General features: G+C 46.6%; 1 protein-coding gene across 4 annotated transcripts in view; it reads left to right on the forward strand.

Annotated features, from left to right (window-relative positions):
* WDR7 (WD repeat domain 7) overlaps positions 1 to 23,059 on the forward strand; it is a 385,156-nt gene that overhangs the window by 128,634 nt on the left and 233,463 nt on the right. For all 4 annotated transcript variants that reach the window (XM_084629121.1, XM_084629122.1, XM_084629120.1 and 1 more), the window contains one exon: positions 382 to 505. In XM_084629121.1, the coding sequence (XP_084485247.1) occupies positions 382 to 505 (124 nt within the window). The remainder of the gene's footprint in view (positions 1 to 381; positions 506 to 23,059) is intronic.

Raw genomic sequence — 23,059 nt, forward strand, 5'->3', positions numbered from 1 at the left:
TTGGAGTTGGTTCTGCTGTGAGCAGGGGGTTGGACTAGATGACCTCCTGACATCTCTTCCAACCCTAATCTTCTGTGATTCTAAGTAAAAGTGCTCTTTAATGAGTCAAGTAGTCAATGAAAGCTAAAAAACTATTAATGTTTATTTAATTTTTTTTCATCTAGTTATGGAAATGGACATAGAATTTAGCTCTATGTAACTGTCAGAGACCTAAAAACAGTATTTAGGTGTTGGGTTTTGTAAATTTATCTTTTTAGCTTAGCTCTGTTGTTTGTATTGTAAGAATGTAATGGCTGGATAACTTTCCTGTTACCTTTAAAAAAATATTTGTAAATATTATTTGAGAGTTGAGCTTGTATGACATTCTGGTTTACTTTGTAGGTAAGGGAAGCTGCCCAGGCCTTGCTGTTAGCAGAACTGAGAAGAATTGAACAGGCAGGGCGGAAAGAAACCATTGATGCTTGGGCTCCATATTTACCACAGTACATTGACAGCATTATATCACGTGAGTACTCTCCATTTATCCTGAAACTAATTTGGTTAAAATATATAACTAAGGCAAGTGTATAAACAATGAATATGAATACTGGTACACACCAGAGGAAAGCTTTTTATTTGTAATATCTGTTATTTAATGAAATCCCAGAATTTAGGTCATTAGCTGTAATTAAACTTTTCTCTTTCTGAACGACCAGCTTCACATTCACAGATTTGTGCTGAAATACCTGTATAAGGTTGGTCTTGTCCAGTTCCTCTTTTAAGTCACATTTGGGGAATGGCTAGTGTTACATTTATTAACACATTATTTCCATATTTATCCCATGAAATTTCCAAGTGAATTAATGGTGGTAAAACTGGGAGGAAAACCAAATACTAATCCTTCATTTTCCCCCCCCGCCTGAGTAAAGTTCAGACAGTTCATGCGCTGCCAAGGACATGGTTAACTAGATCACCTTGCTGCAATTCAACAGAGTAGGGTGAATTTAAAAAAAAAATTATGAAAAATGTAGTTATAAGGACGGGAGGGATTTCTCTGATGGTAATTGGATATGTGTTTGTGAGTTCAGAGCCGGCCCACAACATTTTGGCACCTGAGGCGGGTGCTCAAATGATGCCCCATGCCTCCTCGCTTGGGCCAAAACTTAGAAAGGTCTCAATTCTGCCTTCTCCCTGTTCTTCTCCTCTCATGGTATTGCTCTGCTACCTACCCCAATAAAGGAGAACTAACAACTTAAAATGCCTTGTTCAAAAATTTTAAGTAACACTTAACTTTCAAATGCCTGAACAGCAAATATCACTTTTCTTGTCTGCACAGTAAACCCTGGCATTTTTATCTGTTTGAATAATCAAAGTAGTGCTTTCCATGCCTCCTTAGTTGCAAAGATTTGAACTGTTTCCTGCTGAAGGTCCACAGTCTGGGCCAGCTCATGCTCTATTGAGATGGTTGCAAGGCCGACCAGCGTCTCCTGTGTCATTATGGAGCGTAGATGTGTTTTTATTAACTTCAGCTTGGAGAAGCTGTGTTCTCCACTGGTAACTGTTACAGGAAGCGTTAGAGGTATGCGCAGAGCAACAAAAGAGGGTGACCTTTTGGAAAGAGGGTGGTCATCTTATTTGTGCACATATATTCCAGAACAGCCTTTGGAGTTGATCCTGCTGAAATGTATCTTGAAAGGGCTTTCAGTTGATCACCTAAATCACGTGCATCAATATCATGCATGTCATCATGTGTCAACACTGTCTCTAGTGCCCTGCATTGCTGGTGGAGGTCTTCTTCAGGTATAGTGAGGAGTTTTGGAATATCATACAACATCCCAAATATTCTATTGTGTTCCTTGAGCTGCATGAAACGTTCATCAGCTGACTGTATTGCACACTCTAGCACCTGGTTAAAGAATTCAACTTTATATTGTTGTTTGGGATTATCCTGTGCCTCGTAATCAAAATGTCGTCTTCTTCGGTGACTCTTGTATTCTTGAATGGGTGGGAAAATAGCTTCAGTGTGAAGTTCCTCTGCCAACTTCTGTGCACTCTTCAGAACATTTTGAAATCCCTCATCTGACCGGTATGACTGTAGGTATGACTTTGCTTTGTCCCGTTGTTCATTGCTCCAGATATATCAAGGTCAACACCTTGGAGTCTCTTGCTTACAACATTTATTTCAAACATTATGTCACGCCACAACACTAAGCCACACAGAAATTTGAAGTTATATATGTTTCTGGTGATTCCATTTCCCTCTGCCACTGTTCTCCCACGAACAGTTCCTGTCATAGCATTATCCGCCATAATGGCAACTATGGCATCATCTATCTTCCCAATTTGGTGTTTGATAGGCTTTGTCTCTGCTCGACTTTTGCATCATGTGCCACTCAGTGGTTTCAGTGTCAGAGAGGATGTTCCCAGATATTGCTTCAAAATTTGCCATCGATGAGTTGATGCAGAGAAAAATACATAGATGATTTGAATTACATTAAAAAATTCAGCAGCCTCACTAGAAGCTGCTGATGCTGCATCACTGACCACCAAGTTCAATGAATGAGAACTGCATGGGACAAAAAAAGCTCATGGGTTTAACTCTCAGATCCGTGTCTGTACTCCTCTGTTCTTTCCTCTCATGTTGGCACCATTATCGTAGCCCTGACCTCTCGTGTCAGCTGTTGCAATTCCCGTATCTTCCAGCTTTTTATGAAGCACATTTGTCATACCAGCTTCTGTAGTATCATAAATGTCAATAAATTCTAGAAAATGCTCTCTGACAGTCACCATTGCAGGCACGTTTTCACTAGGTTCTGTTGTTGTTACAAAATGCACCATTAAAGTCATTTGTTCCATATGGCTGATGTCAGGTGTGCAGTCCAGAATAACAGAGTAATATCTTGCTGACTTCAGATCTGCCACAATCTTCAGTTTGACTTTTGTTGGCAGTAACTGTATGATCTCATTTTGAATTGTTTTTCCAAGGTAGTGGTGTGTGTACATTTCCTGGGTGGTGACTCTTCTTAGATGCTCCTGGAGTACAGCATCAAACTCGCCCATTAGCTCCACAGTTTTAAGGAAGTTTCCACTGTTTGGCACATACAGCTGATCTGAAGTGCCACACAGTGCTAGGTTTTGGGTAGCAAGCATTCTTACATTGACAATGAGCCTTTTCAGAACATTTTGCCAATAAAGAGCAATCTTCTTTTGATGCTGATCATCTGTGGTGACCTTTAACCTTCGTCTCATCTCAAGCTCTTCCCACCTATGGAATGCTCTCTGGTGATTTGCTTCCTTCTCATGGCATGCCAGATTTTTCCAGTCCTTTGTTCCTGTAGAACCCAATGGGGCTAGAACATTAGACTGGAAGAGTTTGCAACAAAAACAGTATGCAGCATTCTGGGTTTTTGAGTACATAAGCCATGGCCTCTCCACTTTGTCACCATAGAGGATTTCACACCAGTAATGTGTTGGATGGAAACTTCTATTTTCATTGTCTTTGGGGAACATGAAGTTTTTCACTTGTTGTGGCCCATGCAGTACAAGGAAGTCCCTCAGGCTACTGCTCAAGTGCGTCCACAGTCCTTGATCATCTAGACTTAAGCAACTAAACTCAGCAGCAGCTGTTTCTTGCGCCTCCACCACACTCCTGAAGAAAAGTGTAGATCAGAGAAGAATGTGCATGATTACATCCATTTGTGATGGAGATACGGATGCTACAGTAGCTGCCAGGTCACCTTCACTCTGACTAACTTGAAGATCAGGCATCTCCTCACCACTGACATCCTCACTGGGGCTGGAAGGTTCATCATGAATATTTGTGTCTATATATCTCAGGAGAGCTCCTCCCTGCTTAGGTGGAGAAGCTTCCTTTGCTTTCTTTCTTTTTCTGAATGCTGCCCCAGAGGGGTGTTTTCTTCTTTCACTCATGACTGCTGTTCTGTGCCACCTATTGTGGCTCTCAACACTAAATTGAGGGGGACAAATAAGCAGGCTGGTACCAGGGCCTGAGTTAGGGAAGTTATCAGCATCTTAAGGGCCTAACTGGCTCCTACTACTTCAGTTGGCTGCCTGTTCTCCTCAAGTGGGTTCATGGAAGCAGCAGGAAACAGGAAGCTCCTTGAGAAGCTGGTGTTAATCAGTCCAGGCTCCTGGGGGTGCTAGAGAGGTACATAAGAGGGTTCTCCTCTTCTCTCTTCCTGCAACTCCTGCTGCTTTCGGTTCTTCCCTCTCACCTTTTCTCCTGTCTGCTTGTTATGTCTCTTGTGCCCTCCTTCCTCCAGCACAGCACTTCACCATCTCTGTGCATCTAGAGCAGAGAGAATACATGTGCACCAGCATCAGACACAATCTTCTACACTCTGGGTCCTAGTGGCACCCCTCCCCACAGTCTGGCCCCTGAGGCAGCCACCTCAGTTTGCCTCATGGTAAGGCCAGCCCTGTGTGAGCTGAACAACAGAAGGCTTTGTAACTTCCTAGTATTTAAATTAAACTTTTCGATAAATCTGTCCTGTAGCCTTGAATAAATGTAGTTATTTCTGCTCCTCTTCTGATGCTGTCTTTGACCTAATGACTGGAGCCCTGGTTAACCTTCTACTTCTTGATGTTAAGCTTCAGACTTAGTGCTATGCAGTCTTATAAGACATCAATAAATTAATATTCCAATTTACTTGGAAAGAGTATTCATAGATTTATTTTCAAATAATAAAATGCAATTTATGTGTTTATACATTCCCTCCATAACATACATACAGACTCTCTAGATAGATAGATAGATAGATAGAGATATATATGTGTTACACCTAGAACTAATTGTACAATTTTTAAAAAGCACAGAAATGACTTTAGAAACCTCAAAAAAAGAAAAGGAGTACTTGTGGCACCTTAGAGACTAACCAATTTATTTGAGCATGAGCGAAGCCCAAGTCTTGCTAAAAGCCTACGGTGCTTCGGTAATGGGGTTTAAGTTATTAAATATCTTAGTTACTTTTAAAATGTTACCCTTAGAGATGCAGGAAAAGGTCCACCTTGATTATCATGCACATTGTGTAGAGAGTTGTCACTTTGGATGGGCTATTACCAGCAGGAGAGTGAATTTGTGTGTGAGGGGGTGGAGGGTGAGAAAACCTGGATTTGTGCTGGAAATGGCCCAACTTGATGATCACTTTAGATAAGCTATTACCAGCAGGACAGTGGGGTGGGAGGAGGTATTGTTTTATGATCTCTGTGTGTATATAAAGTCTGCTGCAGTTTCCACGGTATGCATCCGATGAAGTGAGCTGTAACTCACGAAAGCTTATGCTCAAATAAATTGGTTAGTCTCTAAGGTGCCACAAGTACTCCTTTTCTTAGAGATGCTGTTTTCTAATCGAGAGGAGGAAGTTCTGCCAGTTTAGTTTTCTTAGCTGTGTTGATGAATGCAACTTGGAATATTTTGAAAATATCAGTACCATCTCGTACTAATGCTGCATAACAGCATTAGTTGATTACAGAAGGAGCTGCATTTTGTCTTTCCTTATATAATAAACCAAATTTCATGGAACAATTTGTTTTAAAAAAAACCTAGTTGTTGTTAAGGCCTAGATCCTGCAGTCTGATCTACTAATACCCTTGTTTCTACACACATTCCTACTGAAGTACATGGAGCACTTCCTGACACAAGGGTCCTCCCACTTGGATCAGATTGTGGGGTGGGACCTAATTTTGGTGGTGGTCAAAGATGCTGTGTTGTTGGTCCTGAGAATTAAGTGTTTATCCACTGAATATGTACTATACATATTTTGATAAAGCAAGCGTCTCCATTCTACCCACAAATGTGCCCCAGATGTGGAAATCATCAGTAAGAGTAAGAAGTCTTTGTGATTGTCTCCATTGATACTGCCAGTAAAGGTAGTAGAGTGACATTTATTTGTAACATCTGTCCACTAGAAGCTGTTCTGAGACCACCAGGCCATTTTATTCAAGCTATTGAATAGCAATCTTTATCCCAAATAGAAAACTTTGAAAAATATTCTGTTTTAGATGCAAAATGACTTTGTACATCTTAGATTTTGATTCACTCAGCTATTATTAATAATATTTGTTTCTGAAAACAGGATTTTCCTAGCTACAATCTTTGCTACTACAACCTATTCCTAACTTAACATCTCTGTAACATATTAAAGATATTTCTACAGCAACTTGTAATTGGGGGCAATGGAGCCTTCAAATTTGATTTTGTTGTAAGTTTAGGGGAAACCCCTTAAGCTTTAGTGCTGTTTCATTATAGTATTTTATTAAGGATAATATGAATTTGTTGATGTGTTGACTACTTAAAACGCATTATAATTTTTGTAAAAACAGTAATAATTTCCTATATTGAAATAGGATTTACTGGTATATAGTTTATCGCAGAGGTATAATTTAATTCACTGCTACAATATGCAGTAACAGTGTGCACCAACATTTAGTCTGCCCTAATCCTGGGGATGAAGCAGATGAAGTAAGAGGTCTTTTTCCATTTATAATTCCTATAACAATATTTCACAAAACATTAGAACAAGAAATGAAGGAGAATCTAATAGAAACTACAGGAAACATGTACGTTGGCCATATTTAATTTCCTGACTTGGAATTTGGCTAGGATACTCCAGCATCCTGTTGTTTCCTGAAACCATGTTAAGAAACTGTTTAAACACCGACAAAGAGTTAAATCACTAACATTATGTCTGCAGCACCTCTATGTTCTGTGGTTGGCTTCCACCCAAGTATTGGCTTGGCTAACTTTGCTTACCTTTTGAGATACGATGAAATCACATTTCAAGATTATATTAATACAGACATTTTTTTTATTATTTTGCCTTACTTTTTTACCTTTTAACAAAAACAAACAAAAAACCCAACAATTCTTTGGAGATTATAAAGGGTTTTTTAATCTAAAATGTTAAGTGCTGTTTTTGCTGACCAAGGCTCTTGATAACTTTTTTGAACATACTACTAATAAAAACTGTACTATCTTAGTATTTTCTGGATTTTTTATATTTTTCTAGTGTAATAAAATAGTGAAAAATACACACAATTCTTTAAATAGGTACAATAATGCTGTACTAAAACAATGCACTCATTAACCCTTATGAGCTACCTAGTACATTTATTCATGCCTACCTTCAGCATTTAGGCCCCATTCTTGCAAACACTTCTGTACCTGGTTAACAATTACAGAGAGTAATCCCGCTGAAATCAAAAGAACTATTGAAATAAATGAGACTACTCATGATATTAAAGATAAGCACATGCCTAAGCATTTGCCAGATTCAGGCCTTGAAGACCACACATCACTTCACTGTCTAGCTATTTGTTTGGACGCAGTAACACTGTCTCTTAAAGGAACTACTCATGACATGTCTCATTTGCCAAGTGTTCAGAGATAGAGGATCTATTTGAGTATTATATAATTTATTTAAATATTAATCTACAGTGACTTTGCCTATTTTTACAGTTTGCCATGTACTCAATAAACAAATAACTGGCAAATTCAGAAGTATTCCTGGTGTTTTGAGTCTGTGACCATACACTATGTACAATAATGTCTAGACATTGGAAGTAGGGGTAGGGACTATATATTGGCTGGTAATATACCTTCCTTCCTTTTGAAATTATTCCTTGGCTTTTATCATTTTAAATAAAAACCATAAGCAATAGTTATCATTTAATTTTTGTGTTAAACATATAATAAGACTCTCTTTAACTTGTTTTTAGTACTGCAGGATATTTTTGTTTCACTTCCTGTATAGAAAGGGTATGTTCACATTTTTCCTTCTGTTCTCTCTTTCTCTGTCAAATTTTTTTTTAAAAAAGTAGTAATCAGTGCTGGGATGGATGCATTGGAAACTCAGGTCCTCTGTCCATAAAACTAGTACAGCAGTAGCAGTGCTCCCTTGTGCTGTCATGCCATTATGTGTCAAACCTGACCAGAAGGAACTGCTTTTAGGGATGTGACGGTTATTTTCCTTTGACATCTCTGCTGAGTCTTTCTGGCAGCTTATGACACTGAAAACTTGTCTGGTTGAGACTGGATTTTGACCACCAATTCATTTCACATAGGTTACTGAGCAACCACTGTATAGTAACTAGTTTTGGTCACTACCAGCTTGGGCTGGATTTAACCTATCAACTGAAGTTGAAAGGCTCTATATCCTATTACCAATTTCCTTGAGCCATCTATTCCTTCTTCTCCTCTAGCCTTCCTGCATCCAATATACTATTCTGTTCCTGATGATGTTTGTATTAGAAATCATCCTCATTATTTTGAAACCTTTTTCCCTTCTTGGGGTGCTTTTTTTGTAAAGGGGAGAAAAATTGTATATGCAATAATCCTTTAACTATTTTGTTTCCTCTTAACTACTTTATTCTGCAGTTTCACCATATAGTTGACCATATAGTTTCATCTTTCTTGAGATTTTTTTGAAATGTGGAGAATTATACAATACAATGGTGATACTTTTTAAGTGAATTATTAGATATACACATTAACCCCTAGTTTTACTTAAGTGTCCTTATGTTATCTTGTTTTGCATTTGGAGATAGAGCTATATTGAGAAAATCTCATCAAAATATTTTTCCTGGCTAGTATTTCTGTTTTTTGGATTTCTGAATGGTGGACCCTGATGAAGATTGCATTGGTGCAAAAGACAGAGGCATTGTACTCATGGGCTAACAAAGGTTAAGCTGAATTTAAATTTGAGAGAAAATGTCTTGTCTTTCTCATGATTAATCAACACTCACAAACATGTATATGATGTAGTATATATTATACATACTTTACTATTATATATTACAGTAGTATATATATGTGGTATGCCAAAACACATTTCCTTTCCTCTCCAACCCTGTTAAATAGCTGGCAATAGACCTTACATAAAGTTATTTATTTTCTTCAAACATAGTTATTTTCTTACCCATTAATGTATGCAGCATAGTAAAGAGATGCCTGTATGACCTTCCTAGAATCTATTTTCTTGGACATTTGAAGTGCTTCATGAGATCATCTATTCAAGTCATAAACCACAATTTACCTAGAAACCGAGCCTGTTTTTACTTATTGTAAGTAGTTGCATAATAATATGCAAACACTTCTATTTCATATAGAGAATTCCTTAACATATTTGTTTCAGAATTGAAATTTTATTTGCTTTAAAAAATAAAATGTACATTTTTATTAACATTTCAGTGTTTGTCCAAAGGACAAATTTAATTACTATTCAGTAAGACAGATTTTTATGTTAAATGCCAATTGTTTTCTGGAAGACATATAATATCCTTAGAACATCTAAATTGGACACATTAGTTAAATTATGTGGCACACACAACTTTAAAATGTTACAAACAGTTCTGTACATTTTAGAAGACCAAACTTTTGATAACTATAGCCTTTAGCCAAAGTTATGACATGTATGTTTTTATTACACAATTAAGCACAAAAATAAGGATTGAATAAGATATTAAGCAATGGCGTACTGTATATGGGTGGAAGAGTCTTGATTCATGGTTGTAGACATTATGCCATTCTGTATATTTGGATTTATTTTTGTAATTGACCTTTTTATGCGGTCAGTTGCACTCAGTTTGTAGAATACAGCTGTAGTTGCCTTCCTTCTAGGGAGTGGCTGCTATAGCAACTACTGGTGATTACTAATTTCTTTTCTCTAAAGTGACTGAGTGACCTTCTAGGATACAAGGTCATACACATAATTATTTTTGTATTGTATGTTTGTGTGTGTATATAAAAACTCCTATTCACACTAGCCAGTGGACTATGATACTGTTGCCATGAAAAGGACCATTTCTTTCCAAAAATGTTAGTTAAAACAAGTGGCAATAGTCATTTTGATTTTTTTTCCCCAGTTATTTGCAATATACTGTTCTGCTCATACTTAAATCCTTATGTCTGAAAAAATTATAGAGGAATGTGCAGCATCATGTTTAATATACATCTCTGTCAGTTGCAAGCACAGCCCTTTGTTCTTGTAGAATCTGTCTTTTTAGTTTGCTTTTGTGTTCTGGTTGTGGAGGTGAGGATATGTTTTCTTAGTAGCAGTCAGTGATTTATGAGTTCACAGAAAAATATTCTGTCAAGTGTTTAGAAAGAAAATATGATTAAACTGATATTTTGAATTTGATCTTTTAAAGTCTTTATAATGCTTATTGTTTAATCAGCAGATGAAAGGATTACATTAGTTTGATACTAAATTGGGACATTAGTCATGACAAAATAATCATATAAAGAAGCCTAGAAAGTTACTAATATGTGCAGGAAATAATAAAATCCAACATGAGAGAAACATGGTCTACTACAACTGGGAAAATAATTTGAGATACAGATATCAGTGGTATGGGACCAAGTGTGAAAGCAGTAATACTGGGAAAAAAAACTTGGAAGTGATAATGACCAGCAAATAAGATTTAATTTTGCAACATCATTAAACAGTGACAACAATGCAATTTGGGGCTGTATTAACAGAGGCATCCCATTATTGTTTAGTGGGTTTGTGTTCCTTCTAAATGACACTGGAGAAGTGGCAATTTAAAATAGTGGCCTGTGAACTGCCTTCAGAAAAATGTTGACAGACTGGAGGGATTTCAAAGAGGAAAAATAGAATGATTAAGGGTCTTGAAGAATTACATTGTGAGGAAAGAGTAAAATAAATAAGTATGACTTGGATACATTATGGCTAAAATGGTAAACATTGACGTATTTTAGGACAAAAGCATCAAGAGGGGAGAGGAATTGGTCAAACTCAGCATAACTAAGAGTAAAGGCATGGACTTGTGCACAGGAAAATTTATGCTAAAATGGAAGAGTGTGGAATCTGACAGGTCAGGATATAGTAATTGGTTTTGTTTTATTCAGAAGAGTTGGGTGACCATAAAATGTTACCAGAAGATTTTTGCCTGCCATGAATGTTACTTCACACTAACTGTATATTAACTGTGTATACAAAATGTTCCTTGTGCAGTTTGTATACAAGCTCATGTTTAATTGCGACAAGTGACAAACATAAACACAAGTCTGCTACTAAAATTATACTGTATATTCTAGCCATATACTTTTAAAAACGGATAATTGACTCTTGAATAAATAAAGCCTTTGACATTAGAAAGCTGTCTGGAGGAAACAGTCAGGGTGAAATCCCCTTTTCCCTGAAGCCAATGGGAGATATGGGCCAGAATTTCACTCACATAATTTAAACTAAATTGTAATTTGTCTGGCTATGCTGGAAGAAGAGTAGGAGACACTGGATGTGGTTTAACTGGGCCACAACTTCATTATTAACTGTCTGGGAGTACCTGGCAGATAGGAGTATACAGTGCAAATAATTCCATGATTATTTCAGTATATCCTGGGAGGCTTTTTTCAGCCCTCCACCTTCCCTATCCTGGTGCCCAACCCTTCTGCTGTTGGGACCTTTCCATTCCCCCCTCGAATGAGGGTTAAGTTGGGCTATAAAGGTTGGGGGCTTGGCTCCCTGCTGTGCTAGTCATAGTAGCCCTAGAAACCCACCGCCCACCCCCATTTCTGCTCCTTTAACGAATGCCTCCTATATATCCTTTACCAATCAATTTACCTGATCACTGTATTCCTTCCCTATGGAGTAACTGCACTGGACTAGGTCAGTGCCCACAGCAGATCCTGACCAGACCTGATGTTTCTCCATTTCCGTGGATGGAAGGGTGGTTGCTGTTCTACTTGGTCCTGGTAAAAGAGGGCTTCTCCTTCCCACCATGTGCTTATATAGCCTTCCCTCTCTTCTGATCACCTGGAAGGAGGCTGGGTCACATCCCCACAACCTGCTATGTGAGTGCTACAAAATCACTCTGTACAGTGCTTAATCTGTAATGAAAAAGGTGCTGGGGCTCAAGCACTTTTTTTTACTTCCATAACTGACATAGCAAGCCCAGAGTTAATGGGGCTCAGCCCTGGCAAGCCCTGGCACAAATTAAGCACTGTCCCTGTGTCTCTCTCCCCCTTAAACAGGTACACACCTTCATCCGGCAAGCCAGAGTACGGCCCCACCACTTAATATGCAGTCAGTCTCCACCTATTGGTAAAATGTGTTTAGGGAACTTGAAATAAGATGTGATTCTTGAGTATCTATAGATAAGCAGGTGTAATTGTTGCCAGAGAAAGTAAAGTGAGTTGAAATAAACTTTTTTTTTCTTTCAGAAATCCCCTTTTGGTTAACTAAATGCTATCACTTTGTGAAATGATAAAACCCATTTCCATATTCATGTTTTGTCCGTGAATCCTGGATTTTGTAGTTGTTTGAGTTAGCTGGACGATTTATAAAAATAACATTTAGCTTGATAACTCCTTATTACACATCTGAGGAAACTTATTTGCAGTTATTACATTATTATGCATAAACACTTAAATGTATTCTTGGTCTAAGCATCTGAGATAGTAAAATTATGAATAATTAGAGCATAGGCTAACACTTTCCACGTTTGATCAAACCATGCTCTATTTGCTATATCTTTGCCAAAAGACTTGGAAGATGTGTAGCTATCAAAATTATAGGTGTTGAAGAATGCCTTGACCTTGTAGAGTTGCACAATTCACTACTTGGGCTGCTTTTACCTTCTCATATACAAATTATTCTACTTTTTGTTACAGTATAGTATTGACATATTTGAGGACAGGATCTGGTACATAGCAAATTTCAAGCCGCTATTTAATATTTCATATTAGCACAATGTAGGTGGGAGGTTTTGCAATTGGTGGTTCTTTAATACTGTAAACATTTCAAGTTTTAAGATGTTAGAAAAGAGTTTTTCAATAATTCTCGATTAAGATGAAAGATTGTGTGTGTGTGGGTGTCAGAGAGAGAGAGAGTATTAATTTCTTCTTTGCGCTAAGGCCCACAGACCGCTTACAATGGGTACTTCAGCCTGCTTGTGTCTTGGGCAGAATTAGACCTGTGAGTCACTGGCAAAAGGGCAATTCTTCCAGTTATTTCTGCCTCCCCAGTGGCTGGTGGCTCAGCCAGACCTCCCTTGGCAGAGATTTCCTTAGTCAAATTCCGATCTTTGTCACATTTCTGGCTAACAATTTGGCTCAATAACATGCCCATCTAATTCCAAGCAGTGTCCCAGGGCTGTTTTACCTTTTGGGGAGACTGAATGCTCAGCTTTGCTTCCCCTTCTCGTGCAGGATTCAGGGAAAGCCAGAAGCAAAATGAAGATTGTGTGTTACTGCTTTATCGTTCTTATTGAGTGACTCACTGGGGAGCTCAGCTGACTCTATGGACAGTGTAGTATATTCTACATAATGGTCTCTGGGAAGGTGTAATAGAAGGATGGGGATTTTCTGCCATACCTAAAGATTGAGAAAGTATTGGGCTGTCATAACTAGCTTCTGCTGTTGGTCACCATGCCTTATGTCTAGGGTATTGCTCTGAGCTTCTGCTACCGGCTGTTATGCCTCCCCTCCTCATTCTTCCTCCAGCAGCTGGCCATGGAATCACAAGGGAGCCAGCAGCCTAGGTATGAAAGAGAAAGCAAGGTCTCTTGGCGCACCTTTTTAGTTCTTTCTATCCCCCTGGCCTGCATTGTATAAATCCAAAAGGTTCCTCAGTGTGCACCATTCCAAATTCAATCTGGTGTCACTACTGGTGGTCAGGGCCTCAGTGTTCCTGGATCAGTGACATTCTGAACCATACCGATCCTTCATAGGCAGCTGAGTCTGGGCAGGCATCACCTCAGCACTCTTCTTTAGGCATGAAAACTCCTTGGTGGCTTCAGACCAACAAAAAGTTTATCACCTAACACCTCAAGTGCCTTTGCCTGCTTTCATAAGCAATGGGGACATAGGTGGAGAGTATTGCAAATAAGGTTTCTGTCAACCTAAAAAAATCTCACAGTCTATCTCACAACCTAAGGACTTCTCCCCGAAAAAGACAGTGTTATACAAATCTGTTTCATGCAGCATTATGGGGCTTTGGTCCTTGAGATCAGACTCTTGGGCCCGGTTCTCATGGTGCTTCAGTGGAAAATTGTATGGAAAGCTGAGGCAATTCAGAGTAATCAGAAAAGTCAATCTAGAATCTTAATTCCTGCTAGGCACTATAGAAAGAAATACAGCTCATATGGCAAGTTGAAGCAATCCATGAAGTACAACAGAAGATACCAATTTGTAAGGGGTAGGGTTCTGAGGCAATGTCAGTTGCTTCCCTCAGTTGCATTCCTGCTGTTGTCATGCTATCTGCATTACTCTCATCCAGCCCTATCTGGAGTTAGACCCCCAGTTTGTGCTGGGCTGTTTCAATATGAGAGCCAGTGGGTACTAATAGCTTTAGTCAAAATGAGATCACGGGACGTTGTGCAAAGGGGATACTCTCTGGAGCTGTGCAAGAATCACAGGAACGGATTTGTCGCAGTTCCAATCTCAAGCAACCCATGGGAATAGGGGGACATGAGTGAAGCCGTCAATCTGGTTCAGATTGGAGCAATACAACTCTCTCTTTATCCTATTTCTAACCTCAGAAAATCAGGAGCAAACAGAACAGGACTCCGTCTGAAGCATCTAAATAAGGTATTAGGAGGCCTGTCTTCAAACATTCCTGTTTTAACATCCACATACAGTACTTCAAGTTTGCTTATTGTGACAAAGTTCCTCCTCTACTTTGGTGGGTCTTGCACGTATTGGCGGATTTGCTCACCTCGGAGATTCACGGCCACCCTCAGTTTGGCTGTTTTCATGAACCCACAGTCCAGGTCGACTCGTCCTGTGTCTGACCAGGAGTTGGGAGGTTTGGGGGGAACCTGGGCCCACCCTCTACTCGGGGTTCCAGCCCAGGACCCTGTGGAATGCAGCTGTCTAGAGTGCCTTCTGGAACAGCTGTGCGACAGCTACAACTCCCTGGGCTACTTCCCCATGGTCTCCTCCCAACACCTTCTTTATCCTCACCATAGGACCTTTCTCCTGGTGTCTGATAATTCTTGTATTCCTCAGTCCTCCAACAGTACACATTCTCTCTCTTAGCTCCTAGTGCCTCTTGCTCCAAGCTCCTCACACGCACACCACAAACTGAAGTGAGCTCCTTTTTAAAGCCAGGTGCCCTGATTAGCCTGCATTAATTGATTCTAGCAGCTTCTTGATTGGCTGCAGGTGTTCTAATCAGCCTGCCTGTCTTAATTGTTTCCAGAAAGTCCCTGATTGTTCTGGAACCTTCCCTGTTAGGAAACGGAACGTCTTTTGCTTGCTCCTTAGCTATCTGCTTTCTATTCTTTCCTAAAGCCCCCTGGCCCGGATTTTTCTTACTTTTTGCACCTGCCTTAGTCCCCCCCTGACCGGGCCAGACGCTTTTTTGTTTTTTCTTTCCATTTTTTTGTTTTTTTTCCCATCTACGTCCTTTGCCGGCCATCCCCCCCACGCCTGCTTTCGGGCGCAGCTATTTGCCTCAGCTGAGCCCCCGGAGGAGGGGGGGAAGATTGCCGATTTTGCTGTCCGGAGGGGGGAGTGGAAACCCCCAGACCCAGCCGTTTCGCCAGTAGCTCGGACCTTATAGCATTCTTAACATACCGGAGGACTTGGAACACAGCCAACACAGCCGGAGACGGAGATTCCATCGGACAGAAGAAATAATATAAATCATCGTGACGGAGGCCGTAAGACTGAGTAACTTTTTGAATTATGCTCTCGTGGGGGGGAGTTTGACTGTGATTACTTGCGTTTGTGGCGGCACAGGGGGTGTGGCGTGGAGACCCCCACCCCCGATCCATCGGTGCCCCTACCCCCCCCCCATCGTTATTACAACTGTCACGGCCCCCCCGCAGTCTGTCCCTGCTGGCAATCTGCCATCTCCCTTCGGATCCAGCTGTTTGCTTTGAACTTTGCCTTCCGGACCGGACCTAACAACCGACCAACCGAGACTCTTTGGACAAACGTGTGTGGGTCTGCACCCCCCCCCCCGGATTGCTTATCCCACAGTTTGCCCCTTTTACTGGACCCCGATTTTGTTCCCCCCCTCCTCCCAGACCCCCTCCCTCGGCATTTTTTCCCTTCCCGTCCGCAACCAGCGGAGGGAGGGGCTATTCTGCCTCCCCCCCCCTCCTTCCGGTGTCTCCCTGTCTCTCCCTGCTCACAATGGCGGGGAACGAGAGGGGTGAGACTGCTTCAATAAAATTAGTTGTCCCTTCCCCACCACCACCCCAGCCCAACCCCCAAGGTCCCCCCACTACTACTATTGTTAAGGTACTTGCCACCCCCCCTGCTGGGGCACCGGTAGCAGGAGGCACCAGGGTGATTGCTGCTGCTGCTGCTGCACCCATCACCCCCCCAGATTCTAGGAAACCCCCCCCGGTTCGCAAGAAGGGCCAGGGCGGGTGGAAGGGAAAGGGCCCCGCTAAAACCACTGAGCCCTCCATGGCGGGAGCTGCCCCCACCGCTGCGGCCTCGTCATCAACCGTGGCGCCCCTCCCAGCGTTTCCCTCCACCAGCTCTGCGATTGTCCCTCCCCCGGCCCCCAGGACGTATGCCCGGGCGGCAGCGGGCTCCCCGCTGCCTACCGCCTCGTCATCTCGCCCCCCCCCTGCCTCTGCCACCATCACCAGCGGCCGAGGCCCTTTCCCCGCCTTGACCAGGAAGCACGGCGTCCGTTGCCTCCTGGTGCCCGCCTCGCCCCACGTGGAGACATACGTGCAGGCGTTGGCGAAGGTGGTGGGACCCACGGCTATTGTGGCGGCCTCCAAGATGTATGGGAAGGTCGTTTTCTTCTTAGCCTCGGAGGATGCCGCCCAGGAGGCGGTGGAGAGGGGCCTGACGGTAGGGGGGGTGTTTGTCCCCCTAGAACCGTTAGAAGACCTGGGCGTTCGCCTTGTCCTTACCTCCGTTCCTCCCTTCTTACCCAATGCTACCCTGTTACCCGCTCTTTCCACCCTGGGGAAACTTGTTTCTGTCATCAGCCCTCTCCCGTTGGGCTGCAAGGACCCCACCCTCCGTCACATTTTTTCGTTCCGCCGGCAAGTGCAGCTTCTACCACCGGCAGGGGCGCGTGACGGAGAGGCGCTTGAGGGGTCCTTTCTAGTCCCCTACGAGGGAGCCCGCTATCGGGTCTTTTATTCTACCGGAGAGGCCCGGTGCTACCTCTGCCGCTCAGCGGGGCATGTCCGCAGAGACTGCCCTTTGGCTCGGGGGGGAGGGGCACCCGAAACCCCCGAGACCCGGCAGGACATCGGCCCCGTCGCTGCCGACACCCCTGGCTGCCCAGTACCTGAAACCAACCCTCCTCCTATTCGACCCATCGCTGCTCCCGTCCGGGCCCAAGAGATACCTTCCCTACAATGCCCGGGCGAGCAAGGGGTTTCCACCCTTGCTAGTACCACCCCAATAGAGCCCATGGAGGAGGGTGTGGCAAGGATGTTATCGGGTATAAGAGAGGGCCCTCCCCAAGGAGAAGCCCCCGCCCCTCATGTTGCCCCACCGCTACCTCCCCGAACCCCTAAACCATCGCCTCCGCCCCCCGACACGACCCCTGCTAACCAACCCCCAGATGATGCTATGGAGGGATGGACCCTAGTCCAGGGGAAGCGAGGCAAGCGGAAGGCTCGAGCTCCGCTGCATCCACCCGACGCGGAAGCCCCCCGGAAGACCAGGAAAGGAGGCACTGCTATCGAGCCTCCCGCCACGGCCGCGAGCGAGATCCATCCGCCGGTGTCGGGAGGGGAAGACGGACTGGCATTGGAGGGCAGAATCCCCCCTCCACGGGAAACCCTCCCCTCCGAGACTCCTGAGGACACCCCTTCTGCCTGGATGCTACCCGAACCCCCCGCGGACCCCGAGGCGGCCGTTGAGGCTGGCCCTAGAGGAGAGGCCCCCGGGGTGGCAGGAGTTGGCCTCTCCTCCGTGTATGCGGAGATTGAGGCCCTAGATTTGACCCCGGTCACCCAGGGAGGGGATGATTTGCTGCCGGCCGGCCTCGAGCTGGGCAGCCTTACCCCAGCCTCCCTTTCCCCATGCTCCCTCCCCCTTTTTGCCTTCCCGGGTGAGCACCCTGCAGAAGGCGGTCCACCACCTGATGCCGTGACCGCTAAAATCACCATGGAGCCAGCACCTAGTATTATTGGGAGCCCCTCCCCTTCCCCCTTAACCCTTGATTCTGCTCAGGAGGCACTTTCCTTTAGCTGCTCGCCTCCTGCACCCCAGAGCCTTACCCCTGCCCCTGCCCCCACCCCTGCCCCTGCCCAAGGTCCCTCCTCCTGCAATGTTAATGCCGCCCCTGGGGTTATTTCCTTTCCGCCTTTTGCAGACTCCCCCCAGGGAGCAGTCTTTGCACTTTCTAGTCGCGACCCGTTAGGAGTGGCAATTTTTCCCCTGCCATCCCCCTCCACCCCAAGGCGTGAAATGAATTTAATAACCCCAGCCTGTCAGACGCCCCGTCGGTGGTCCGCACCCTGTCTACCTGCCTTAGCGGACCACGAGGCTGTATTAAGAGGCCCATTAGGGAATACCTCGGGAATTGTAACCCCACCCCCCCATGAGCTGCGGCATGCGCTACGGAAGTTCCTAGAGCACTCCCGTGGCGCCCGCAATAGGGCACAGCTGGCTCTTCGGCTATGGGGGGACTTTGATCAACTCCTCCAGGCCACAAAGGCCCTTATGAAGGAGGGCAGGGGGCAAGGAAAGCACGGTGCTGCGGCCTACGAGCGAGCCCGCAGCTTCCGAAGCGATCTACTCACCCACGGGATGGGTCATGGGTTGCTGCGCAACCCGCCGGGGGCCCTGAACCCCCCCGCCAATACGAGACCCCCAGCCCTCCGTATGACGCCTCTTATTATTGCGACCCTGAATACCAGGGGCTGTAGGATGGCTCTCCGCAGGTCCCAGGTGCTCTCTTACCTTCGGGAGGGGAGGTACTCTGTAGTTTTCCTGCAGGAGACCCATACAGACCCGGCCGCCGAGGACAGGTGGCGGCTGGAGTGGGGGGACGGGGTATACTTTAGCCACTTTGCGACCTGGCAGGCTGGAGTGGCAACCCTATTCTCCCCCAACCTACGGCCTGAGGTGCTAGGGGTCAATGAGGCCGTGCCGGGTCACGTGCTGCACCTTCGAGTCCGTATGGAGGGGCTCGTGGTTAATTTTGTTAACATCTATGCCCCGCAAATGAGCTCCAGGCGGCCACAATTTTATCAGCAGGTGTCCGACTTTCTCGGCACCCTGGATTCGCACGAGTGCCTGGTCCTGGGAGGGGACTTTAACACCACCCTCGAGGAACGGGACCGCTCAGGGGCCGAACCGAGTCCGGCCGCTGCGTATATTCTCCAAGGGATAGTTGACCATCATTCCCTAGTGGACGTCTGGCGTGACCATCACCCAGATGACACCTCCACGTTTACCTTTGTCCGGGTGGAGGCCCATCGGTCACACCACTCTCGGTTGGACCGTATTTACTTATCCCGTTTCCATCTTTCACAGGCCCACTCCTCCGCCATTCGGCCGGCCCCATTCTCCGATCATCATTTAGTCACTGTAACGGTTTCCCTCCGTGCAGAGAGACCGGGGCCGGCCTATTGGCACTTTAATAACAGCCTGTTGGAGGACGAGAGCTTTGTGATGTCCTTCCGGGAGTTTTGGTTGGCCTGGCGAGAGCAGTGGCGTGCCTTTCCCTCGGTGCGGCGATGGTGGGATCTCGGGAAGGTGCGCGCCAAGCTCTTCTGCCGTGACTACACTCGGGGCACCAGCCGACGGCGAAATGCGGCGATAGAGCAGCTGGAACGGGAGGTCTTAGAGATGGAGAGGCGCCTGGCCGCCGATCCCGAGGACCCGTCCCTCTGCGGAGCGTGCCGGGAGAAGCGGGAGGAGCTCCGGGCCCTTGAGGACCACCGGGCCCGAGGTGCCTTCGTTCGATCCCGCATCTGCCTCCTTCGGGAGATGGACCGCGGCTCCCGCTTCTTCTATGCCCTGGAGAAAACGAGGGGGGCCAAGAAACACGTCACCTGCCTTCTTGCGGAAGACGGCACCCCCCTCACGGGTCCGGAGGAGATGTGTGGGAGGGCCCGTGACTTCTACACAAGCCTTTTCTCCCCGGACCCGACCGATCCTGACGCTTGCGAGGTGCTCTGGGAGGAACTCCCCACGGTCAGCGTGGGCGACCGAGACCGACTAGAGCTGCCTCTCACCCTGGCCGAGTTCTCGGAAGCCCTCCGTTGCATGCCCACCAATAAATCTCCGGGCATGGACGGGCTGACCGTGGAGTTTTACCGCGCGTTCTGGGACATTCTCGGCCCAGACCTAGTCACCGTCTGGGCTGAGTCCTTGCAGAGCGGGGTCCTCCCTCTGTCATGCAGGCGAGCGGTGCTCGCTTTGCTGCCAAAGAAGGGGGACCTCCGCGATCTACGAAACTGGCGTCCCGTCTCACTCCTTAGCACGGATTACAAAATCGTAGCAAAAGCAATCTCGCTGCGGCTGGGGTCCGTGATGGCGGACGTGGTCCACCCAGACCAGACCTATACTGTCCCGGGTCGCAGCATTTTCGACAACCTCTTTCTCGTCCGAGACCTTTTGGAACTCGGGCGGAGAGATGGTCTATCGTTCGCCCTCCTGTCTCTTGATCAGGAGAAGGCGTTTGATAGAGTAGACCATGGGTACCTCCTGAGCACTCTGCAGGCGTTTGGATTTGGACCTCGGTTTGTGAGTTTTCTCCGGGTGCTGTATGCCTCCGCGGAGTGTTTGGTTAGGCTCAACTGGACCCTGACTGAACCGGTCAGCTTCGGGCGAGGAGTGCGGCAGGGGTGCCCCCTCTCGGGCCAGTTGTATGCTCTGGCGATCGAGCCTTTCCTCTGTCTCCTCCGCAGGAGGATGACAGGGTTGGTGCTGCGGGAGCCGGAGCTGCGGCTGGTCCTGTCGGCGTACGCCGATGACGTACTTCTCGTGGTCCAGGACCCGGGCGACTTGGCGCGAGTGGAGGCATGCCAAGCCATCTATTCGGCAGCCTCCTCCGCCCGAGTCAACTGGGTCAAGAGCTCTGGCTTGGCGGTGGGGGACTGGCGGCAGGTGAGCTCCCTCCCACCCGCACTTCAGACCATCCGGTGGAGTGCGGGTCCACTGCTCTATCTCGGCGTTTACCTTTCCGCCACGCATCCTTCCCCGCCGGAGAACTGGCAAAATTTAGAGGGCGGGGTGATAGAGCGGATCCGGAGATGGACGAGGCTTCTTCGATGTCTCTCCCTCCGAGGGAGAGCACTGGTGCTTAACCAACTAGTCCTGTCCACGCTCTGGTACCGGCTCAACACCCTGGCCCCGGCCCCGGGTTTCCTGACCCATCTCCGGAGATTGATTCTAGAGTTCTTTTGGTCAGGAATGCACTGGGCCCCTGTTGGAGTTCTTCATCTACCCCTGAAGGAAGGAGGGCAGGGCCTGAAGTGTCTGTACACTCAGGTCCGCGTCCTCCGCCTCCAGGCCCTGCAGAGGCTCTTTTATAGTGCAAGTAGTTCGGCGTGGAGCATACTGGCGCACGCCTTCCTGCGCCGTTTCCAAGGGTTTCGATATGACCGGCAGCTCTTTTATCTTTCTCCGAGGGGTTTTCCGCGAGACCTCTCCGGGCTGCCGGTCTTCTACCAGGACCTCCTCCGGACCTGGAAATTGTTTCTAACAACCAGGTCCGTGGCGGCCACCGTGGGGGCAGATCTCCTCACGGAGCCCCTGCTACACAACCCCCAGCTCCGTGTGCAGGTGGCGGAGTCCCGCTCGGTGCGCCAGAGGTTGGTCCTGGCGGAAGTTACGAGGGTCGGAGACCTCCTGGACTACGACCGGAGAGACTGGCTGGATCCCCTGATGCTCGCTCGGCGCATGGGGCTCTCCAGCCTCCGTACCCCCCGGCGCGTACTTCAGGAGGTGAAGGCCGCCTTGACCCCCGCTGCTCGGGCTTATGTTAGCCGAGCCTTGTGCGAGGGCACACCCCGCCCATCCCTTACCCCAGGCCCGCCGGACCTTTCCATCGGGCCCCCACCCCATAGATCCCAACACACCCCTCACCCTTTCACTGCAAGCCGGCTGCACGAACTGCAGCCGGTTAGCTTTCAAATTGCTTCACGGAAATATTTATATACACTTACGCTTCACACCCTTCACGCCCACACCCTGGTGTCCCGCCCCGATACAAAGTGGCGGGATCTCCTGCCACCTTTGGAGGGTGAGCAACCTCGGTGGGCCAGCCTGTATTCCACCCTGGTCCCAAGGCCCGTCGGGGACATCAGTTGGCGGCTCCTTCACGGAGCTGTGAGCACGGGCGTGTTTTTGACACGGTTTACCCCCATTCCGGACACTTGTCCTTTTTGTAATGTGAGGGAAACCCTGGTGCACGTGTATTTAGAGTGCGCCAGATTGCAGCCCCTTTTCCGGCTCCTCACAAATATTTTATTACGCTTCTGGCTTCATTTTTCCCCCCACCTTTTTATCTATACACTTCCCATTCGTGGCCCCACAAAGTCGCGGGATCTTCTGGTCAACCTCCTCCTAGCTTTGGCTAAAACAGCCATTTACAAAACCAGAGAGAGGAGGTTGGCCCATGAAACGTCCTGCGATTGTGGGGCCGTTTTCCGATCCTCAGTACACTCACGTATCCGAGCGGAGTTCCTCTGGGCGGCGTCCACCGACTCCCTTGAAGCCTTCGAGGAGCGGTGGGCGGTGTCTGGGGTTCTCTGCTCGGTGACCCCGTCCGGTTCCCTCCGTCTGACCCTTTGATTGAGGGGAAGAGCGAGAGACGCCAGCCCCAGCCATTGCCGCTGTGGATACCATCATTCCTGTCATCTAGGAGGGGTCCTATAATACATGGGTGTCTACCCCCCCCCTCCCTAAACCGCCCACCCCGCAGCCGTGCCCATCTTACCGGGCACTCTCAGGAGAGGGAGGATCGGCGACACTGGGCGCGGCACTGGGTAACTCGAGGGGGTGGAAGACCACGAGTGTCGAGGAAGCCCCCCCGCTCTAGGCCACCAGGTAACTCAGGAGGGTGGAAGACCACGAGTGTCGAGGAAGCCCCCCCGCTCTGGGCCCAGGCTAGCCTGAACACTTCTCCCTCCTGAAAGCTGCTGTGTTATACCTTCT

Source organism: Lepidochelys olivacea (assembly GCF_965140295.1).
Source record: "Lepidochelys olivacea isolate rLepOli2 genome assembly, chromosome: 5".
NCBI classification, from domain to species: Eukaryota; Metazoa; Chordata; order Testudines; family Cheloniidae; genus Lepidochelys; species Lepidochelys olivacea.